General features: G+C 44.2%; 1 protein-coding gene across 2 annotated transcripts in view; it reads right to left on the reverse strand.

The window, feature by feature from the left end:
• Positions 1-23,740, reverse strand: part of SYN3 (synapsin III) — a 197,070-nt gene that overhangs the window by 166,129 nt on the left and 7,201 nt on the right. For both annotated transcript variants that reach the window (XR_009728267.1, XM_061371804.1), the window contains exon 2: positions 10,484-10,981. Coding sequence is in view for 1 of the 2 variants with exons in the window: in XM_061371804.1 (XP_061227788.1) it covers positions 10,484-10,800 (317 nt within the window). In the remaining variant the exon portion in view is untranslated. The remainder of the gene's footprint in view (positions 1-10,483; positions 10,982-23,740) is intronic.

Here is a 23,740-nt window from a genome sequence, read left to right on the forward strand (position 1 = left end):
TTTCTTTTCCAGGGAGAAAGCTTGCCTTGAATCCTTCTCTCTTTGTGATGGAAGAATCCACATGCTCCGGAAAAGGACATATTTTCTGGGTGCAAGAGTGTCAAACAAACTTCTGCTTTCTGCCTCAGCCCTGACATGATTACAGGGCCACAAGAAACCCGATGACTCTTCTTATGAAGTAATCTGGAAAGAATAAAAGCTTATTTTCCAGAGCTGCCATGAAACAGTCCCCATCTGCCTCAGCAACTGCAGCATATACACAATTCTCTGTCACATACAGAGTGCATCCTTAATAGCAGCAAGGAAAAATAAATGATTAATTTATCTCTGGTTACTTCATAAGGGATAATTGACACAAAGGCCATGTATAACATTAGTACCATTAGGTGTTTGAAAAGCATCTGTTTGAGCAAGGGATGCCATCACTGCCCCAACTGCAAACACATTTGTAAGACACTTGAATACCAGAGTTTATCCCTCTGGGTGTCACTGACAGCTGGGACAACTTGTACTGTGCCCGTGTGAGGGGTGCCCAAATCAGCATGCTCCCTTGCTCCTTCCTACTAACGCCCCTAGTCTGCAGACACAGGGATTCACTCCTCATGGGTGTGAATTTTCCTGTCAAAGCCTCATGTATCACAAGGCCCAGGGGAGGTAAAGCTTGGCCTGAGGGCTACAGGTACAGGAGCTGGGGCCAGCCTGCATTGCTGTGCTGGTCCTGTGTCATGGAGGAACATGCACAAGAGAAGCAATTCCCACGTGTGGAGTAAGGGCTGCCCAGGATCAGCAGCAAAGGGCCAAAACTCAAAAGCTACGTCTGTTGGGTGAACACAGATCATCCAGCAGTTTCTCTCTGTGTGATAAATAACTGGTTACATCTGCCTTGTGCTTTTTCTGCTTCAAAACAAAAGTTGGTGCAATGGGTGCTCAACCCATCAGCCAATAAACATGTTCAGCACAGGAATCCAGGAGAAGCTATTTCCACAGAGATTTTACTGTCTTTCCTGAAGTTATTTCTTTTCTCTTCCCTCTGCTTTTTGACTCTTGGTGCAAAGCAGCATATCCAAGGTGTTTAAGAGGACTGCTTCAGTGTTTTCCTCTGTATCTGTGGGAAAGAGAGGCATCAGGGATGCATCAGGGGACTGCACAACTTCTACCACGCTGGGAAATGCTATGCACAGGTGACAAATAGGAGAAGATGCAGGTACGATTACAGCAGGTATTACAGCTTGTTACCTGATTGCAGCAGGTATCAAGCATTGGCTAAAGAAAGTGCCCAGGGAGCTCTTCCCCAGCTACAGTGCCACTAGACAGCAGCACATGTAAGAGGTGCAGAACACTGGCCTCAATATTTGGAAGGGAGTAGCCAGGAAGGACAAGAGATTTGAAGTGATTGTGATGGCCTGGAGGAGTGCTGTGTTTCATTAGCTGTGTGAAGCAGAAGTTATGACACAGCTTTGAAGACAGGCTGGTATTTTGTATTAAATTAATGGTATTTCTTCAGGTATCCTGTAAAATGGTTTCTGTATAAAGCAATTCTCTAGGACAGGAAGAGATCAAGGACATCAAAGAAGTATAGCTTAAATCTTCTTGTGAGAGACCTCAGTGGAGCTGATGTAACAAATGTCATTGCACTTGCTTGCAGTATGTCTTGATAACTGGGAAACCATCCTTTAGATAAACAAACAAGCCTGAGCCCAAATCTCCTGTGGTGTGAATGAACCCAGGCACTTTTTAGGGCGTCACTGTCCAGAAGAGGCCTTCAGCTACAAATTTAGGAGCAGGCTTGTAGCTTCACCCCAGAAATGGGCTCAGTATCACTGCAAGTGTGCCAAAGAGGGTCACTGGGATATTGTAATAGCTAATTCCTCCAAATCCTCTGACTGAGCTTGTGCCTTTGGAGCAAGACATAACAAACAAAGCAAGCCAAGCCACACTTTGGATGGAGACCACTTCTCATCTAGAGTGGGAAGCAGCCTTTTCCACCCTGTGAAGGGGCCAGAGCAAAACACACTGAGAAGAGGGGAAACATGCAGGGCTCTTGGGGAGAGATGGGCAAGGGAGTGGGTGGAAAAAAGAGTGAAAGAAATGGGGAAGAAGAGACCTGGGTAAATAAACCAAAAAAGACCCATGGTTAAATTCTGGAATCATCTGGATTATTTCCCTGGAATCACATTACACATATTTCTCTCAAGGTGCTTGGGAAAATAAATCATGTAATTTCTTTCTAGATCAGCCTGGAAAAGGCAAGGCTGAAGCCCCCTGGATTGGGTGTGGGGGACCTAGGGGCAGGAGGGGAGGGGGTTAGCCACTGTACGAAATCCCTGTGTCAAAGGGCCTGGGGGCCCAAGTGATGCACAAGGCACTCACTGTATGTCTGCATTGTCTCCTTCGTAAAAGGGGCTGGGACTGGGAAAAAGGAGGCAGTTTCCAGGATACTGGCCAGCAGCCGCTGGAATGCCCTGACCCCCCCAGCCCCTACGCTCTATAAAGGCAGTGGGGAGGGGAGGGGAAGAGGGAGGAGAGATGTGTTTGTGCCCTTTTTCCTTCAGGGGTGAAAACAAGGAAGGTTTTCCTTTCAGGAGCCAGCCCTCAACCCCTTCACCACTTTCCTCCAATTTAGCAATTCTTAGCAAATAGGAAGGGCTTCTGAGATGGTAAAGTCCTGACTGCCAAGTGCATTGGGAAAACTCACTCCACAAATGCTAAGGTCTGCTGCCTACTGGAGCTTTTGTCCACATCTGCCTCAGCCCAGAGACCCTTATGCACTGTTCAGCTGTGGGATGGACTGCTTGGTAGTTAGTATTTATTCTGTAGGAGTACCTTGGGCCAGGGGTTAGGGGGTTTCAGGATGGTAAAGGTGGTGTATAGGCATGATGGATGTGTGATTTGACACCTCAGAAAGCAAGGTCTGAATTGTAGATGAAATGGACCAGAGGCAAGTGCAGAAAGAAGGGTACCTGCATTCTACAGACAGAGAGTGAGAGACAAAGAGGTAAATCTAAGATTTAGGTTGGATAAAAGCTAACTACACTGATACGTTTCCAGGAACTCCACAGAAGTTTCATCTCCAGCCTTGTGGTGCAGGTTTGCTGCAGTCATCTGTGTGTTTAGATCATCCTGCTCTCAATGCTGTCTTGCTGGAGACACCAATGGAGAGCCAGCTCAGCTGTACTGCAGGTAGGTCTTCAGTGTCCAAGGTCATGCCATGGGAACAGACTGCCTTTGTTGCCTTCTGGGAAGAACCACAAGACCCATCCCGCTCTTGTTACCGTAAAATACCCCATGGGCATTATTAGTTGTGGGATCACATAAAGGGAAGAAACGCCTCTTCTGAATAAGTCTGTATCGGTCTGTGGTACGGTGGTTGGGTTTTTTTGATAGAGGAAGTCCTCATGGTGAGGTCCTTGATGAGGTCTGAGGTTCCACCCTCTGAGGCTGTAAGGATTTTCTTGGCTTGAATGCACACAGAAAGTGAAGCTTTGGGGTGGGAAGGGAGAAGGGTTTTTTAAATTGTCTTTTGTGAGTCCTCCCTTTCTCTAAGGGAACTGAAGGGTTGTTTTCGAGGGAGACCTGAGCTGGCAAACCACCAGCACTTTAGCTATCACAGACAACAACCATTCAGGCTGCACTTCCTATTCAAGGGACTATGGAGTCCCACACAATACCGGCCTCCCACCATTTTCCTGTGCCACCTCCTGCTTGTGAAATGGGGCTACTCAAAACCATCCCTCCCCAAGAGAGGAAGCACTAGTTACTGCAGTGCTATTGCTTTTGGGCACAGCTTTTTGTGCTTCCCCGAGCTGTCAGGATAAGAAGGACACTTTGCTGTGGGTCTGGTCCCCCACCTCCGGCTACATTACAGCCACATTCCTCCTGGCCACAAAGACCTGGGGTGGGTGGGGGGTGGAGGTGGGAGTTTGCTTTAACTACAACATGAGGCAGCAATTTTATTTTGCGTATTATCAAAATAGTACATTGTTGGAACATTTCCACATTGCTAAATCTAGCTGGTATGGCCTGGAGCTGCTCACAAGGGGTATCATTTTGTTCAGGGTTGTGCAATGTTTTATTCCAACCCACTTCTGCCCTCCATGAACTTGAGGAGCAGGGGAACAGGGCTAACTTGAACCAACACTGAGGCAGGGCTGCTGGCTTTCGAGAAGAAGAAATCTGGCTCACAGACCTGGAGAAATACATCTGAAGGATTATTATTATTTCATTTTTTTAATATGCACAGGACTAGTCAGGACATTCTGAGGTTAAATTCTGTGCATTTATAGGAACTCTGGTAAAGCAATTAAGGTCCCAGATTTGACTTGCATTAGCATATTTATAACCTGGTGGGGAATGTTTTCCATATTCCTTGTGTCTATTTTTGTAATGATACTAATCCTTTACATTTCTGTATCACCTTTCATTTAGGAGGACTAGATCCCAAGCTGCTTTACATATGCAGGACGAAAATACAGGCAGACATGATGGTGACATATCTAAGACAGATTGGAAAGCAATGTGATATATACGACTTACTGAATATTTTTGACAGCCTTACCTGCTTTTCACTCTTATGCCTGTGTGCTAGGCAATACAGAAACCCTCCACGTTGCTTCCAAGCACACACATATAACATACACATACACACACATACATTTAACACAAACTTGCCTCCTCTTTCCCCAAAGTGGAATTTTTACCCTCATGTCGCACTTGGCACGAATCATTTAGTCTTGGATAGACATTGCTAAATGATGAATATGTAAGCAAGTTCTTTAGCCAGATTTGTGAAAGTATAACTTTTACCTATAAATTGATACATTTTACTATAATTTTCAAATTATTGTAGCACAGTTGCACAGAAGTTGTGAAACCTTAAAAGGTACCCCCTGGATAATAAAAGCTAATTCATAATCATTTATTGTCAGTTACCACCATATTAAATTACTTTGGGCTTTTTATCAGGATATACAGACAAAACTGCAAATTTAAACTGCAAATGCCTAAGGTCAAGCTTGGAGAATCGATTCTGAATAATAACAATAGCAACAACAACAACAACAACAATAATAATAGGAAGTTATAATGAAGTCTGAAGCCAAAAGCTGGTCCAAAACTTCCTATTGTATTTAAATGAGTTAGGGACAGAAATAATTCTCAGAGTGGGACCCTTACTACATCATCTTCAGCCTAGCAAAAGCACGAAATTATACTTACTGAATATTTTTTAAAAGGAATTCCTTCCAAAAATTTAGAATTTAGGAAGTCCCATGTTACCAAAATTCAGTATTAGACTGTTGTTATTTGACCGATTATGTGTTTGGACAAATGCTATTTAAGGCTCAATATTGTTAGGCACTATCGGAAGTAAAAATAGTTTTATTTTAATGAAAAAACAATTAATAATTTCCTCTGAACAGTATAAAACAGTAATCCTGATGAGTCAGTCCATAATTAGACCTGCATCATGACATTACTGTTAAAAAAAGAACTATTTCAGTTGTATTAAGAGGATTCCATTCATTAATCACAATTTTTCTCTTCCTTCATCTTTAAATTTTTGGAGACAGTTTGTTCAGTCAATTTTGGCTGTAAAATAAATGGGAAAACAACAATACAATTCTGTGTCTCCTAAAATATCCTCTGGCTTTTTTCCTATGAAACATGACACAATCCTCGCGTGCAGAATGGCTGCACACAGCGCACATGTATTTTGTACAAGACAGCATGTAACACCGTTAGGACTTGACATGGCATGAAATCTGGACAAAACACACCAGTGGCTTGGAAAAGCAACATGAGGTATTTCACAAATGCAACCAAGATACCTAACAAATACAACAAGAACAACACTGTTATGCGTCTGGTCCAGAAAGCAATGCTTTTAGCATATGTTGTTAATAGGAGCCTTAGCTGTGCTTGATCACTTCCCAAATAAGCTGTTTAAACATGAAGCATTAGACTAGAATGCTGAGCAGTTTTGCAGAGGAAGTGGGTTAACAATTCAGAGTATTAAATCCTGTTTGATCCGCTGAAAAATTCAATGCAGCAAGAGCATGATTTTACTTAATAGCATGTCAGGAGAGGAGGTTGCCAGAGGTAGGACGTTTTCCTCCTGGCTGAGGTTAGGCTGCCGGAGCTGGCCCATCTGCCATTACATGGAGTCCTGCCATTCCCCTTCCCCATGGTCCCACTCCCTTTTGCTCTGCGTTTGCACATGTGTGTGTGTATCACATCTGAGCCCCCCTTTTTTTTCTGGCAGCTGCTGTAGGTGTGTTGTTGATGCATTTTTGGAAGCCTCCCAAGGCACAGATACTCCTGGTCCACAAGAAGGTGCCTCATTCTCCAGGTGGAGGCTTCCCAGCTCAGGTACCAGGAATTACTGAAGAGAAGCAGAGTTTTTCCCTAGTGTGCTGATGCACAGGCACATTCACTGCTGTGGGCGCCTCTGAGGGCTGGCTGTTGAAACCATGAGTACAAGGGAGCCATACAGACAGTGTTTTCCTTTTGTACATACTCTGAATGTCACAGATCCACTTTGTGCCCCCTTGCAAAGTGCTAGAGACATGCCTAGGAGAAGAATCACAGAATTATAGAATAGTTAGGGTTGGAAACAACCTTGAGATCATCCAATTCCAACCGCCTGCCATGGGCAGGGACACCTCACACTAGACAATGTCACCCAAGATTCCATCCAACCTGGCCTTGAACACTGCCAGGGATGGAGCATTTATCAGTTCTTTGGGCAGCCTGTTCCAGTGCCTCACCATCCTCACAGTAGAGAACGTCTTCTTTTTATCTAACCTCAACTTCCCCTGTTTAAGTTTGAACCTGTTACCCCTTGTCCTGTCGCTACAGTCCTTGATGAAGAGTCCCTCCCCAGCATCCTTGTAGGCCCCCTTCATATACTGGAAGGCTGCTATGAGGTCTCCGCGCAGCCTTCTCTTCTCCAGGCTGAACAGCCCCAACTTTCTCAGTCTATCTTCATATGGGAGGTGCTCCAGTCCCCTGATCATTCTCGTGGCCCTCCTCTGGACTTGCTCCAACAGTTCCATGTCCTTTTTATGTTGAGGACACCAGAACTGCACACAATACTCCAAGTGAGGTCTCACGAAAGCAAAGGGGCAGGATCACCTCCTTCGACCTGCTGGTCACAATCCTTTTGATGCAGCCCAGGATATGGTTGGTTTCTGGGCTGCGAGTGCACACTGAAGCCGGCTTGTGCTCAGTTTCCCACTGACCAACACCCCCAAGTCCTTCTCCTCAGGGCTGCTCTGAGAAGGATGGAAAATTTGTCAAAACCTCACCACTTTAACAGAAAGCTGGTCGAGTTCCATTACTTTTAATAGAACGTACCTTTCTTTTACCGCTGCTAATGTAGAAAGCAGCTGATCATATTCTGTGGGGCTCACATTATTTTTATAATACTTTATCTTTAGAACAAACCAGAGCATATTGGTGTCAAAAATGGTAAGGATTTCATGGAGGAATACAAGCCATGGATTCCCATGGATTCTTTTCACGTCCTCCAGACCTCTGAGAGAAGATGAGTGCTATACTGTACCAGCAAACACATAGGTGCTTCTTAAAAATACAAAGGATTGTCATTTGTCACTTTAAAGTACATTCAGTACACACTTTGGGTTGTTAGACCGTTTCGTCATGCACTTGTGCAACACCTCATCCTAATCCACAGTTGCAGCTCTTTGCTGTAATACAAACAGTGATGATAAATTAATGTCTGTCTTGGCAATATTGCTACAGTATCCAATTATGAGAAAGTGTTTTCATTAGAGAAAAGAAATCAAATGGCAGATTCCACTGTCTCTCACCCTTCCTGTCTGTGAACAAGCTAGTCCTTGTTGTAAATCTCATATAATTTGACATGGGGGATGAAGCATTGTGGAAGCCCCCACCCTTAAAATAAAGGTATGCCTTCAGCAGTTATTTCTTGGGTTCTTTTCTAGTAGAGTTAACTATTTCAAAAGTAGAAGAAAAGGGCTCCTAGAAAACCAAATCAGTAGTTTCACAAGTAGCAAGAACCTGAGCAAGGCAGAGGTGAAATGCATTGCAAACATTATTCCTCTTTTGAACCCAAAATTGCTGGCACAGAAGTAATTATGTGTTGTTGTTCACCTTCTGAAGTCTGGGACTGCTTCCCTATGTGATACAGAGTAGACAGCCAGAATCCCTGGATAACCAGCTTCTGTAGCTGTGCTCTCACAAGGCAAACACTGCTGCCTCGGGCTGATCAGCCTGAGCTCACATAACTCTGTGGCTGAGAGCAAGGAGATGACTGGCATTGCTCAGAAGTACCTTACCAAGAATAAACATTCATGGAGCCACTGCTCTCCAGAGCTGCTCTCAAGGGCTCACTGAGTTTCCTGGAGACACAAAAATTGACTGCCAAGTAGCACTCCTGGCATCCAGGAGTGGTTGCATTGGTACTCTCTCTCAGCAAAGACCACGTGCTACCTTTAGGCTGGCAAAGCTTCTAGGCATGTGTTTCTGCCCATGCTACAGAGAGCCATGGAAATCTGTGGCTGGCAAAGGTTAATAACGTTGCTTCATTAGTTTTCATGTCATATATATGTCAGGATACTGTCATGAATGCACACACTAATTTTGTTCAGTGCCCTTACAACCTTAGAGAGAATGAAGCAGGGAGCCTTTGCAAGAAGCACTATTTGACATCTGCAAGCCTGTGGGATAGAGAGCTGAGAGAAATGAAAGGTGTCCCACATAATGTGTAGAAACTGCTAAGTTATAGACAGCAGAGGGATAGCCAAGACAGCAGGATGCACGGAGTGCTCACAAACAAGTGGAGGAGTGAAGACAGCACGGGTAGCCATACTTCCTCTTTATATCTCCCAGCTGCTGCTCCTTGGGCAAGCTCAGCTCACAGAACACGAAGTCTGCATGACAGAACAGCAGTTGGGAGATACAAAGGCAGGGATTTGAATGCAGTGTGTATTTTAAAACATGAAAAGACTGCAAGAGTCCAACCCCTCCTTGTCCTTTCCCCTGCTCAGGCTACCTTCAGCTCCATTAATCTCAAGGAAAAACTAAATTGGCCTTTGATCTAGGGCTTTCCTCTCTGGTTACCGTGCTTGGACTAAGCAGTGCAGGCTAACACACAGACGCTGGAGCTGTGCATTAAAGGCACTCCCATCCGCAGCTGGAGGATGCTACGTTAAGGGACTGCCACCTGGCAGCATCTTCAAGGAACTGCAAAAACGCTAATCAGAGACCGAGGCTGGTGCGCATCAGCCTCCTGTGAGGCTTGTGGGTGTAATCACCTTATCAAGGAGTTTCCCACTCAGTTAAAAAGTTGCTTTTACTTTGAGAGTAATCCCACTGTTTTCCCTCTCTTACTTCAAATTGGCTGAGGAAGCCTGAGCTGGTTGTGCTCTGTCATTGCTCCTCTTAGCTGAAAGCTAAGCTCTTGCTTTGTGAAGATAACACCCAGGGAGGAAGATCCCACCTTGTCCCCACTCTGCTGGACAGCAGAGAAGACCAAATGTAAAAACTTCACCGAAAAGATGAAAAGAACAATAAAATAATGTCACTTGGTCAAGACGTGGTAACCCAAATTCTTTCACTTTGAAGTCTTCAGTACAGTCCCCTTGCCTGTGCTATCCTTTCCTTTTTTCTATGTTTTGACAGGCTGGCTGATGAAGCAAGATCATATCCTTAAACACATGCTCTGGATTTTCCCCCAGAAAAGTCTTCTTTCAGCCCGTTTGCCTCATGCTTTCTAAAACAGCCAACTTTGTAAAGGAGCAGACAGCAAGCAGCAATTTTCACAGCCTTTCAGTACACTTCAGTTGTCCTGCCCTTTGGGAATTGTCCTCTGCTGCCCAATATCACAGGTAACAAACTTCCAAACTTTTATTTGTAAAGAGACACCTGTATGTACAAGACAAATCTAAGGTTTACCTGATTCTGAGTGCCTTTTGCCAAAAGCTGCTCTGTTTAGCAGGTGAAGGGCCCTTGACTAGTGAATGAACTCCAATCATTACTATTAGTAGTAGTAAACTTGGCTTATCTCTTCATAATTTATGTTCAAATTTTCATACAGAGGAAAGCCCAAGAGAGATTGAAAGCTGGAGAGATTGAGTCCCTTTTCATTTTTTAGAGCCAACACAAACAGTAGGCTAAGGTCCTGACCCGTATCACTAACACACCTCCAGCAGTGACCTCTTAGGACCATTGCTAGATGTGACAGTTCAGCTAAGCTTGCTCATATATTGAGGCTATGAAGAAGTTAGCCAATGAGTATCAAATGAACATTTTTTTCAAGAAAGATATGAGAAAAGCCTACTCTGCCACTTATGCAAGTCACCAGACAGACACTGACCTGGGGCCAGAGTTGGTGACCTAGATGTGAAAGCATCTACCCTGCATATGCCCTGTGTTTCCCAGATCCCTCTTATCCCCCAGCCCCATGGGGCTGAATTCAGCAGGAGGGACCGTGATAACTCACCACTCTGTGTGTGCATCATCAATCACTAGGAGGATCTTGGGTTTCTGGGCCACAGGAGGTGTGGGGCTGGCTGAGTGATCGATCAGTCCTGCAGCTGCTTGCGTGGTTTGCTTCATGGCACTGGAGATGGAGCTGAAGATGCTGGTGCCAGTAGAGGAGGAGTGTGTGGGCTGCGGTGGCTGAGGATGCTTTCTCTCCATAGCAGGAGAAACCGGGGAGCTCGTAGAGCTGTCGGGGCGCTGCAAGTCCATCATGTACCCATTGGGCAAATTTGCCACAAAACTACTGTCCGAGAGACGTCGCCGGAGGAAATTCATTGCTGCAGCGTTGTGTGGAAACCTTCACAGCAAGAATAGGGCTGAACAACAGTGTCACCAGTCCTGGGGAATGTTTCTCTGTGTGTGGAGGTACCTCCTTGCAGTCCAGCCAGGCAGGCTTTCCCACTTGAAATCCTGGTGGAGATATACACTAGTTTTTCAGCTGTATTTTCTTTCTCTCCTGTGGGAAGAGAATAAGAAACATGTATGTGAGATACACACTGTCAACATGAAATAAGAAAAACTCTTTTGGCTTTTAAATGGGTACCTAAGTCAACAATGAGATAAAAAAGGACTACTGGTTTCTATCCAGTATGCTACCCTGGTACAGCCAAACAGATAAGTAAGTTTCATGGCTCTCTCTCATCCCAAAATTTTCCTGGTTGAGGCTGCTTAGGTGCTAACAATTTTATAACTGCTCATTATGGACAAAGAAAAATTACTCACTGTAAATGTTAATTTTCAAAAGAGAGACAGCTTATTTCTGCTATTTTGTGTGTTGGAAATAGCACATGCTTATTACAGCATAACCAGCAAATGACCAAAGGGTAAAAAGTTGTATAATCTTTAGCAGGTCTGTAAGCAAGGCTCTAAACTTAAGAAAGGTCCTAAATTCAAACAAAAGGTAGAAAATAAAGAGCAGAAAAATACATGTCTTGATAAATTTTAGTGGCAGCTGCCCAAAGAAGTGATAAATGCTACATCCTTGGCAGTGTTCAAGGCCAGGTTGGACAGAGCCTTGGGTGACATGGTCTAGTGTGAGGTGCCCCTGCCCATGTCAGGGGGCTGGACCTGGACGATCTTAAGGTGCTTTCCAACCCAAAACTTTCTGTGATTCTACAATTCTACTTGTTACTGTCCTGCTGCTGTCTGCACTCAATTAGACTTTGAGCAAAGTGCCTGGTGCTGGTTGCTAACACAGCAGACGAGCTGATTTTACAAGTTCACTTGTAGGATTTTTGCAGGTACACAAAACTAGGAGTTTGTCCAATCCTCATATAATTTTTCTTCTGTTGTTGAGTTTTTTGTTTTGTGTTAAAAAGGAAGGTCTCTTATTCCGCTCATCTCTTCCAGCAAGAAAATGAGCAGTGTGAAATATAACTAGCTGGCTCTATTCCCTTGACTTTGATGATGATGGTAATGACTTTGTTTTCACACAGAACTCTTAAGTTTTTCAGTAGTTAAATCATCTCACAGAGGTAGGAGTTACTTTTAAAAAAATTATTCACTTGAAGGCACTGCCCAGAAATGAGATTTCCACAGTAAGTCTCAAGACCTTTTATCTGCTGACACAAACTTTGAGTCTTGACCAAGGGCTGGTTAATGAGATTGAAGGGAAAAAGCCCACAGCACATATTGCTGGTAAAACATCCATATTTTCCAGGATGGACATATCTGCAGCAACAAAAGTGAGAGTTATCCCATGCATCAAGTAGGATGAGTCACATGAATTCCTAGCATCATTGTTAAATCATGCCCTAACCCCCTTCACGTAGTTTTGAAGGAGCCCCCTACAAACACTGGAACTCCTTGCCTTCATCTGCCTGCTTTGACCTCCCTCACTGCTCACGCTCATGTCCTAGTGTCTGATTGCATCCTGATGTTTTTTCCCAGCTGGTCCGAGAGAGCTTGGAGTCTGTAAATCTTTCTCATGGAGCTGTGGCTGAGAGCTCATGGTGCAACCAAACAGCTTTCTTAAAATAAGCTGTGATTTATTCTCACCCATAAGGATTTACAAAGCTTTAAAGTATTCAGACTTGTCTATGTCCATAACTCTCTTAGCCCCCAGAGCCTTAGGGAAGCTTGGAAGAGCCTGCTGGGAGTCAGTGAGGTACGAAAAGCTCCTTGGCACATGTTCATCAAATCATCCATCACCACCCTGACCCCATAGGCACCAGATCTCTCTGGAGCAGAGGGCTCCCTGCTGAAGCTGCTGACATTGTATTATTAGAGCAATTTTCTTTTGATTTCTCAGCCCTGGCAATGCAAGTCCTCTGACTTTGCCAGAGCCTGGAGGTAGCCTTTTCCTAGGGAATAGCTCAGGAAATCTTTAATGACTTCCTGCCACATTTACAGTTGATAATGTATCTCAAGGCATTGTGCTGACTTCCCGCCTGGTCCTGGCGCACCCTGTGGCTGCACAACATCAGCAAACGCATGCAGTGGTGAGCACTTCAGCAGCGCAGACTGTTTACGCAGCCGTTGTTCCAAAAAACAAGTAACATACAGTACCCATCAGTTAAGAGCTAGCTACTTAGCTCATGTATACACCCACCTAGCACTTGGCTTGCTCATGTCCTGCCTCAGTAACTGTGAGTGCCACCATAGAACCACCCACTGTTACCTGTCTGGGTTGAACAGAGTGGTAGAGCCTACAAAGACTATGGGGGATTTATATGCTAGAGGCCGTATAAATATGCACTGGGATGTCCTCTGCTCAGGAAACGGTATTTTCTACTCTGTATGCTACAAATAAGAAAAATCCCCATTCTTTAATGACAGTCCACTCATTCATAAGTGCAGTCCTGGTTAAGAGGAGCATCCCAGAGATCTGTCTACCGTTAGAGGGTCTTCAAATGAGTATCCCGTCACTGAGCTTCTCTTGGAGGACCTTAACGTTAACTGTCAAGAGGTGGGATGTCATTTTGATACCAGTCTCAGGAGAATCTGTTTTAGGACGAGATGCTTGCCCTTTGCATGCTTTGCACAACACCGCAGAGCTGTCGGTTCCTGCTGTGGCAGCTCTCAGCCACGGGAGGGAACCTGGCTTCAGCCATACAAGCTGGACAACGCTCTTTTTCAAGCCAGCATCATCGGGATAGGGTCCACCAGGAGCCGCGTTCACTTAAAAGTGATTTTCTCTCACTGCCAGGTGCTTGCATTGCTGCTTCCTTCTGTGCAAGATTTGCACTTTCCAAAGCACATGGGCTCCTTGTAAAGTATCAGCAAGTAAAGCAACAGGCTAATGCTCTGCCCTGCACTGAAGGAAGAAGAGCATTGAGGCATTTGGCATAGGGTGTCCCAGGGCTGGGAAGGTTCAGGGTACCCTGTGAAGTGTACACAGGTGTTTTACAACACAGGTTTCTTTACAATAAACAACTGATCATAATTATTGCAAGGCCATGACCACTTGCCTCCTGGACAACAATATTTACAGTAACCCATCATTCTCTTCCACCAGGGGTTTGACAGTGGAAGATGTTGCCCAGGAAACACTAGGAGCTGGCAGAATTCTCCTGTCTGAAGTTTGGGATGCTGCACTGAGGCTGGCCTTTCCCTCTGTCGGCTGGCACTGCCCCTGCTTGCTGCGAAGACTTGGGCTGGGTGATGCTGGCTTGTGAAAGAAGGAGATAAAACCCAAGCAGCTGATGTCACGGGTAAATCTCTCTCCAGCAAGGCATGCAGAGGCTAAATTCAAACAGGATGGCACTGCTGCAGCAGAGTGTAATGACTGGTTCCACTCTGGGATGGGGGATGACAAACCCACCAGGAGTGTTGACTTTGGATCTGTCAAAGTGGTGACAGAGACTGTCCTCTTCTTGTTATTTACATTTTTCTGATGAGCTGGGTAATGTAATTAAAATAGACTTTCCATTTTTGAGTGAAGTTAGCTTTACTGTATTGATTTATTGATAGCCATTAGTGCTGCCACAGAGACCTTCTCCACGACGGGAGCAGTGTAAACTGTCAGTGGATTCCTCTGCTTACTGAAAAACCTCATGCTCTCTTTCTTCATCATGCACGCTTGTTGTTATTTAACTTTCAGCAGTAGGCATTTTCATATAGGTAAAGGCTGAGTAGGTACCTAATTTTCCTGCTGCTTAAAACTCCCTGTGGACATCCTGAGTGCTCAGCATGTCAGGCCAAATCTGGCTCTGTGCAACTTTCACGGCATGCAGCTCTCACACAGCAAAAAATCCACCTGGTGTATTCACAGATCCTATGCTAGGAGGCAATTGGGGCTGTAACTTCAATAAAGCCAGGACCTTACACCTCCTTCAGAAGCAAGACAAATCTGCCAAGTGGTATTTTGTCACTCCAGAGCCAACAGGTATGGGAGCAACTGGCTACACACCATCAAGTTGCACCTTGCCTCTGTGTACAGTAGTGTCTTCCTGTGGCTCACATGGAGACAAGGTGCCTACTTAATGCTGTGCCAGGCATAGACCCACCCATAGGAAGGCCTATAGCCCTCCACATCTGAATACAACACACAGGCTACTTCCAGGTGAGGCAGCAGGTCCTGTTGTGTTCCTCAAGCTGCAATACAGCAGCTGCCTTCCACCAGGCAGGAGTAACCTGCTCACGAAAGCCAGCAGGGAAAACAAGGAGGATCTGGGCCATGGAGCTGCAGGTCAGGGAACTGGGATATATTTCAGGATGGAGAAATAATAAATGAGGCATAGGAGAATGAGTAAGTCCTGAGGAAAGAAAGCAGGCAGGAGAGAGGGAGAGAGGAGGAGGAGGAGGAGAAAGTACAAGCAGAAAGGCAGGAAGTCAGCAGGAGTCAGCTTAACCAAAAGATGGTGTAGGAACACGCAGAAATGACAACAAGAGCACAGTCAGGGATTCAGAAGGAAACAATGTGGGCAACTAAGTGAAGCAAGCGGAAGGTCAATTAGATCTGACCTTGGAAACAACAGCAAAGAGGCTGGCACCGGCGGCCCCTTACTATCACACAGTTAAACTTCCTGGCTGATATTTTTGGAGTGGCAATGGAGGGTAAGCAATCTGCTTCCTCAGCACGTTGACAGCAGCCAGGCACCTACCTGCTTTTTCTCAAGGATGTACTCCACAGAGATGCAAGTTATCTCAGAAAACCTGTTGACATGTGTTAGAAAACAAGAACAAAACGTTCTCTTAAACCTCTTGTGGGGCTGCTTTCTAACGTGCGGTAGCATCTACAGGGAATCAAACTCAATTGACTGATGTCTGTTAACCATGCTTAGATTTCCCTGGAGTTTGTTATCTATGCTGTCAGGTAATGAACTGACACGACCATGCCAGCCTGCATCTGATTCCTGCTCTTAACAGCCTCAATGGAGCAAAGCTGGAGGTAGCAACATGAAAAACCAATGCGGAGAGATTATCCTCCCACCTCACCATAAGGGACTGCACACTTATTTCTGCCCCCATGGTGGATGGGAAGATGAGGAAGCCTTCACTTGGTAACAGCCACTTACTGATATCCCTCACCTACATTTTGCAGATAGCCTTCAGTATACATTCAAGTTTTAAGGTATTTCTACAAGTCCCTTTTTGACTTCAGGCACATTGACACAATGTGGGAGTGGACTTTCATGAAGGGACAGCCATTTAGGGAGCTCCAAATCCAGCCAAATGGCTTTCCACATGTATTTTCAAAAAGAGGAAAGCAAGAGATTATGTATTATTGGCAAGCTTTCAGTGTTTCACCCTGAATAGCTTCAACATTCCCAAGCTTGGCATAGCTTGGAATTTCTTGTGAAGAATTGAATGCAGAATGAAAACAATTAGTTCTGAAATTAATTGGAACTTTTGTTGCATTTTTACCTTGCTTGGCACAGTTTTGGACTCAAGAGGCTCATGTGTTCAAACATTCCTTGGTATTTTTCAGTGCAAGCTGAAATTCAGGAAAATCAGGAAATTGAAACAATAGGAGTTAGGAAAAGAAAAGGAAAAGGATACCACACCAAACTCCCCACGTTTTGTAAACCTGAAGCATATACAAAAAGCACAAGGGTTGAAAAGACTGTGTGCTGCCCCAAAGAACAGAGGAAAGCAGAGTTTCCCTGCTGGTGTTCAGTTTGCAGAGAGCTTTCCCAAGCATAACCAATGCAGTGCAGCTCTAATGTAAACACCGGTGGAAATTTTCCAAGGCATGTGAAACTGCAGCATGAATCCCACCTAAAATAAGAAGGGTTTTTGCACTCTGGTGCCAGAGACACCTCTAGAAATTGTGTTATCTGCTATGCCTGACACCAGCAGAGCCGTGCTGCCTCTCTAAGGCAGTTGTAAAATGTCAGGACCCTGCAGCTAGAGGGGGTGGTAGGGCAGGAGAGCAGAAACAAGAGGCCATCAGGACGGTGATGCTACCCAGAGCCCAAGTTCCCTGCTGTGTATTAGTTGCTTCCCAGAATTCCACTTGCTTCCCAAATTCTTTACTACCTTTCACAGCAGCAGCTCTTTATTTCATTTGGAAATATGCTCTTTAACAGTTTTAGCAAGAAACCAGTGTCCTGTGCATCCAGTTTCTCTGTTTATAGAGAACCCCAGGGGTGCCAGGAGGTCTCAGAAACTAATCACTACAATGTTCAGCATGTTTTCAGGACTGATACATATGAAGGTGCTGCATTCTTGTAGACAAGAAATCCCATCTATTCTGTTGGGTGGCCGTTTAACTGGAAACGTCTGGGCTTCACAAATCTTACTTGTATTTTCAGTTTGCAAAGATGTCAGTGCTTTCTATATAGCAGTTTCACCATAGGGGGTTGCCTTATCCTGAAGATAATGGGTGTGCACATACCAAATTGAGTGTCAATGGGACCATTTCCCAAGAGCTACACTCAGCATAGAAAATGAGTTAGTCTTTTTCCTCTTCTGCTTGTTACTACATAATGGCAGGCAAGGAAAAGAAGAAGGGAAAAAAAAAGTAAGAGTCTTCAAAATGACAAAATGTCATTGTAAGACCACTGGGCTTTCAGGTAGATGGCAAAGGAACATGACTAAAGCCATGAACAGTCAAAAATGTTCTAGTAAAATAAATCTGAATATTATGATAATACTCCATGGCTTTAATAGCCACGAGAACAAATTATAATGTGCTGCTTCTTAGAAACAATGTATTATTTCCTGATTTTATTCTTACTGTGGAAATCCCGTTAGCACCTAAAGGCCACAGTGTTGTCTCACTGGTAATATCACCTTGTCAATGAGTTTAGGGAGACCTTTTGTGGCCTGTCTCTGTTCAACATCAATACTTGCTTATCAGCAAAGCCAGATGCAGCTCAACTGGAGCAGGCAGTATGGGGCAAAGAAATCCTGTGCTTATCCTTGAATACTACAGAGCCCTCTCCATCTGAACGTCAGTTGAGTTGGCATAATGTCTCCATTTCTTATTTCCCTAGAGTATTGTGGTCATTCCCACTGTGAGCAATACTGACACTAATGCTTCCATTAAGGCTAATACACACATGCCAAAGTAGCTCCTCATGATTCTGTTAAAGAAAAGCAGGAAACAGCAGTACAAACCAGAGAACCTGTAGAGATAAATGCTTTGCATATTAAGTAGATGAAATTGTAAGAAGGAAGCAAGCAGGACTCTTGAAGCCCTCATCTTTTTCCTTCCCAGTCTTGGATCTGACACAGTTCATGTTGTGTGCTTGTGAGACATGCTCGAGGTTCCCTGCAGTAACCACACAATTCCCGATTTCATGATGATAAGAGTGAAAGCGGCACCAGACACGCTGTTAATAGAGCAGGGATTTCCTTCAGCTAAGAGACCCTTTGCTTTGAAGAGTGCTGATCTGAATAAAATCAAGAAGCTGGATGTATTTAATAGGTAGGGCCTGCCAATATGCATTAGGGCTCATCCAGATAAAAGATGCCTAAGGGACTGACAACTCACAGGTTCTCAGAGGAAACTGCAGCAGCCTGCCCAGTGTTAATGGGGCTCCTGTTCTGATTATCAGCACACACTCTTCCTAATTCCTATGCCTTTTTCTTTCTACTGTATTTCAACTCTGCCACAATAGACTAGCTATTCAAAAGGCAGATGAACAGAATATTTTGTTACTATAGATATAACTAGATATGTTGGGGGGGGAAATAAGTGCTATGGCTCATGAAAGGGAAGAAACAATTCACTAAGACTTCTTAATAGACACCAAATAGGTTATTATTAATTAACTGAAAATGATCAAAGGAATTTTCTTTGGAGCACAAATTGTATTATTTTTCATATGTTTAAGATAAAAATGGATTGCATATTTCCAAATAACAGCTTCAAACACAACTCTGCAATTCTTGCATCACTGTTTCTAACTCCTTTGCTTCTGGGGATTAAAAGTTTTCCTTCAAACACATGAAGCCTTCTAAAACATCTGTAGTGCTAGTGCATTCCATCTAAGTTTTACTGCTGTTTGCACCCACCCTTTTTCTCCCACTTGCACCATTCCAAACACCACCATATCCCAATTTCCCAGATTTTTTTCCCATGTGGCAAGGAACTGCTTATAATACTTGAGATTTACTTAACCTGATTGTGTGAACAGCAGATAGCTGGAGAAATAAAGGCTGTAATTTGACTTTGTACAGGAAGGTGCTCATTTGTTTTCTAACCATATGTGCCCATCTCATGTAATAACACTTACTACAAAGAGAAGAACAGTTGAGAATCTAAGCACATTTACTGATTTATTTTGATGATGGAAGAGAAAGACAATGTTTTACTGTACTCTGGTGAAGATTTCCGACATGATGGTAAGATAGTTTGATGCCAAATTCTTCCATGTGATATAGAAGTGGAAGGAGATTGAATGGCTAGAATATTCTCCCCAAAGAGGCAGAGAAAACAGGGCTAGTAGACCTTCATCTGGAGCATCTGGTCTAGCTGGCTATGTTTGTCTCAACCTCTGGGATGACCAGCCCAAACTGTACTGATTGTGTGTAGGAGACATTTTTGTTCACTTTTTTTCATCATTACTATTGACTACATGGAGACACATTAAAAGCTGTGTGGGTTTCTGTAATACATTCCTTTTGCTTGCACTTCTCACCCCAGCAAGGGTTGCAATCTCCTCTACTAGAGACAGACTGAGCATCCCAGTCTTTGCACCATTGCCAGTGCCTGCTTCCCAACTGCAACCTCGAAAGTGTCCATGAGATCCTGCTACGGCATAGTGGCAGGTTGGAGCAGCAAGGCAGATATACTTGTGGTGCCAGCAGGAGCCTGTGCAGGACAATCAGATGTTAGGTGTTTTGCTTCTTCAATAAAGCACCTGGCCACATTTCAAATGCCATTTAAGAATATCTGTCAGCATCGTAGGGATTGCAGCACTAGAGGTACACTGCTATAACTAGGAAGTATGTTTTAAAAGCTTAATCATATGTTATTTCTCTCTTTTATTTCACTAACTGTCCTTTACCAAGTTGTCTTCTCTCCTGGTTCCTGTCTGCTTGCTTATCCAGACTTTGCATTCATGCTGCACAGTGTAGGAGCCCTCCATAACTGGACACAAACACCAAAAGCTATGTTTAGGCAAAAAGCATCGGATAATATTATGCATGAGTGTGGGAACTGGAACAGATTCTTGACTCAGACAAGGTCCTGAGAGAGTAGACTGGTGGGTTACGCCTAGGCACAGAAATGAAGCACAATGTGATTTTAACAGAGTCCTCTGCCATCAGCCTGGGGAAAGGTCAGTCAACATCAGTGCTTGGTCTCATTTAAGAAGCCAAACTGTATTTTGTAGAGTGCAAAGATATCATAACGCTTAGCTTGCATGCCTCCATGCTGCAGTACTGAACCAAGCATGAGAAGATTCAAAAGCTCTGGTTCCATTGCTGATCAATAGCTGAATTACAAAGCTTTTAAGTATTACCAAGTATTTAAGTATTACAAAAAAACAGCCTTTTTCAGGAACCAAACCACCAAGCCTTTCAGGGGCTGTAGCCACCATGAGTGAAGGGGAAAAAAAAACATTGTTGGAGGAATGAATGTGACATTTGGAATAATTTTGTAACTGGGAATGTAAAGGGTTGATCTGCACAGCTATTTTAGTTTCTCTTACTCGCATATTCACAGAACTTCTTTCCCAAAGGAGAGAAGAAAGGGGAAGAGGAGCAGCGAGAGCATTTAAGAGCTCTGCAGCTGGACAGCCCAAGCAGGGCACAGTGGAACTCAAGCACGAGATGGAATGAGCTCTTCCTGGGTACACACAAAAGTACAGTCTGACTAACTGGTTACAGAGCATGAGCATTGCAATAGGCAGAAGAGGAATAGGGGCATCCTACAAACGTCAGACAGAAGTTAACCTGACCACCACACTGTGGCCTCCCTTTCTGTATCTGTGTCCTGACCAGAAGGACAGGTAGGCAGCTGTTATTCACGTATAATTATGATGAGTTAGCTAATGGTAGAAGCAGCATTGCTAAGTATTCTTACTCCTCTGTGGGACGTGTATTTGATCAGAGCTGAAGTGATGAGGCCCATGTGACTGAAGAAAATAAGGTGGGCCTAAGGGTGGACTGTAAGATCAGCTGAAGTCCAAAACAAGCGCAACAGAGCTCTGAGTAATAGCCTGAAAGCTGCCTTGCTCTGCTGGGTTTATTTTCAGCTCCTGCCCAGACCAAGTGCCTGAACCCTCAGGTTCATAAGGCCAACCGGTTTAAAACTGCATGTTGAAACTGGCCACCACATCACTTTGTCATCTCTATGAAATCATAGAACTGGTTAAAAAACCCAACCCAACCAACCAACCTCAGGGCACAAGTTCTTAGCTTCAAGATTTCAGAGGTGGCATGAATGGCAAGGTGTTAACTACAGCAGGCTCAGGAGTTATGTTTATTCCCTGCAGCTTTGCACAGAGCTATGCACTCAAGGAAGCCTGGCCTCCCCCTGTTAAGATGACAAGCTGAATTCTGCCTGTGCTTACACTTGTATATTCAGTGTTTTCCACTGAAATCAGCAGAGCTGATATTCCTGCGTGTCACAGTATGGCAGTCAGTGCATTAAAATACACAAAACGTTATTCTCTATTTCAAGACTACACACAAAAGGAAACCAGTGTTACTTTGTTCATAGAAAGAGCGGCTCCTTTCTCCCTGTTTTTTCCTTACAGCTTTTGTACTTGGAGCACATCATTTAACTACTTTGTGGCTTAGCATGCCTGACTATATAATGATATTTCCTTTAAATAAAGCATGGAAAGGTTAAACTGGGTCAAGTTTGAGAGAGGCTGAGATGCATGGTGACATAAATACAGATTGTAGAGGTGCTCTATAATGTACAAAGTAAGTAGATAGGCTGAGAAAGTTGGGGCTGCTCAGCCTGGAGAAGAGAAGGCTGTGTGGACACCTCATAGCAGCCTTCCAGTATCTGAAGGAGACTTATAAGTATGCTGGGGAGGGACTCTTCATTAGGGACTGTAGTGATAGGACAAGGGGTAACAGGTTAAAACTTAAACAGGGGAGTTTAGATTGGATATAAGGAAGAAGTTCCTTACTGTAAGGGTGGTGAGGCACTGGAATGGGTTGCCCAGGGAAGTTGTGAATGCTCCATCCCTGGCAGTGTTCAAGGCCAGGTTGAACAGAGCCTTGGGTGACATGGTTTAGTGTGAGGTGTCCCTGCCTATAGCAGGGCGATTGGAACTTGATGATCTTAAGGTCTTTTCCAACCCTAACTATTCTATGATTCTATAGAAGCTAGTTAAAATTAAATCTACCTGAAAATTGTATTACTTTTTAACATGGGAGAATATAGAGTGTTCGCAGCTCAAATGAGAGCTTCTGAGGTCACCAGAGTCAAGTTTCAAAGCTGATCACTGCAAAAAGCTGTTGTGGATATCTGGAAGATATTATTTATGTAAGAAAGTAGGTTTGGGGTGATCTTTTATAAATAAGCCAGGTTAGACAGAAAGCTCTCTGTCCCCTTTCTTATCTACTCCAATTCAAACCAGTATTCAATCATGGCCCAGTGATAGGGTTATGAAAATCTGATACCATCAATGGATTCTATCAAAGGAGTGGATCACCTGCACACATTGGTGATAGTTCCTGCACATCCACATGTATTTTCCTAAGATCTGCAGGAAGAACCTGGTTAAATCACTTCAGAAGGAAATTCACATGTAAAACTAGGGCAAGAGAGGGTCATATTGTGAGCGCTAATAATAATGCATCATAACAAATATATAAATATGTTTCATTATTACCACCTTAAACACTTCCTCACTTCTTGCTTCATCTCTTCATTGTTTGTATCTTATTTCTGAAAGAGGATAATTGCTTTGGATCTCTTCAATTACTACTAAAGCACTGCAGAGCACTTGTAAAAAATCAAATAGGTTTGAAGACTGGGATCATTGAGCTTGGCCTCCCACGCAGTGAAGCTTGTGTAGTTTCTCCCAACAGCTCCTGCCATGAGCTTCTCATTCCTGACTGAAAAACCAGCGCCAAGGCTAGTTTGCAAATACTCACTGGTGTGGTCCAAACCAGGCTTATATCACCAGTGCATCCCCGCTGCAGCAAGAGCAAAGCAGCAGCACCCTGAGTGAAGAAAACAGCATTTGGTCTGGCTGTGACAAACCCTTAACTTCAGCAGGGACTGCATGACCATATGATACCCCAACACAAAGACACTTGCTTAAGAAGAGCTCAGATGTTCACTCTGTAAAGCAGCCTCTGTCTCCTGGGCAGCTAGATCACGAGCAGCAGCTGCTGCCAGTGCATCATCTTCAGGGCTAGTCAGTGCCTGGCAGCATTCCTGAGCTGATGTAAAATCACCTGAGCTGTTTCTACACTTCGTGCTACCCTGAAGGTTGAACAAGAAACATTGCCAAGTGATGCAGGAGATGGCAGCTTGTTTGACAGCCTTGGCTCTGCCCTCCCTCTGCCTCTTTGTCACTGAGCCTCAAAGCAGAGCCCATCCCCTGGGGCTGCTGCCAGCCACGGCCCACCAAGCTTTCTTTGAAAGCAAGCAGCAGTGAGGCTGCAGACTTCAGTCAAATTGATGGTCTTTGCTGGCATCTCTGTGCAATCACAGCACCTGCCTGATGCTCCTTAATAAGAATGCCTAAAAGCATGCTTAGGAGGTTAGAGAGCTGAAGAGTGTATTCATTCGTCACCACCTACTCTGCTCTGGGAAAATATACTGGTCTCAACAACATCACATGAAGCCAACCAGCTACTGCTTCTATTAGTCCAAGGTGTGGGAGGCTCTGGAGAAAGTTGCAGTTGTAGA

The sequence above is a fragment of the Neopsephotus bourkii genome, unplaced genomic scaffold (assembly GCF_033783945.1).
Source record: "Neopsephotus bourkii isolate Nb327-2 ecotype Australia unplaced genomic scaffold, CSIRO-AGI_Nbou_v1 NB_1589, whole genome shotgun sequence".
Taxonomy (NCBI): Eukaryota; Metazoa; Chordata; class Aves; order Psittaciformes; family Psittacidae; genus Neopsephotus; species Neopsephotus bourkii.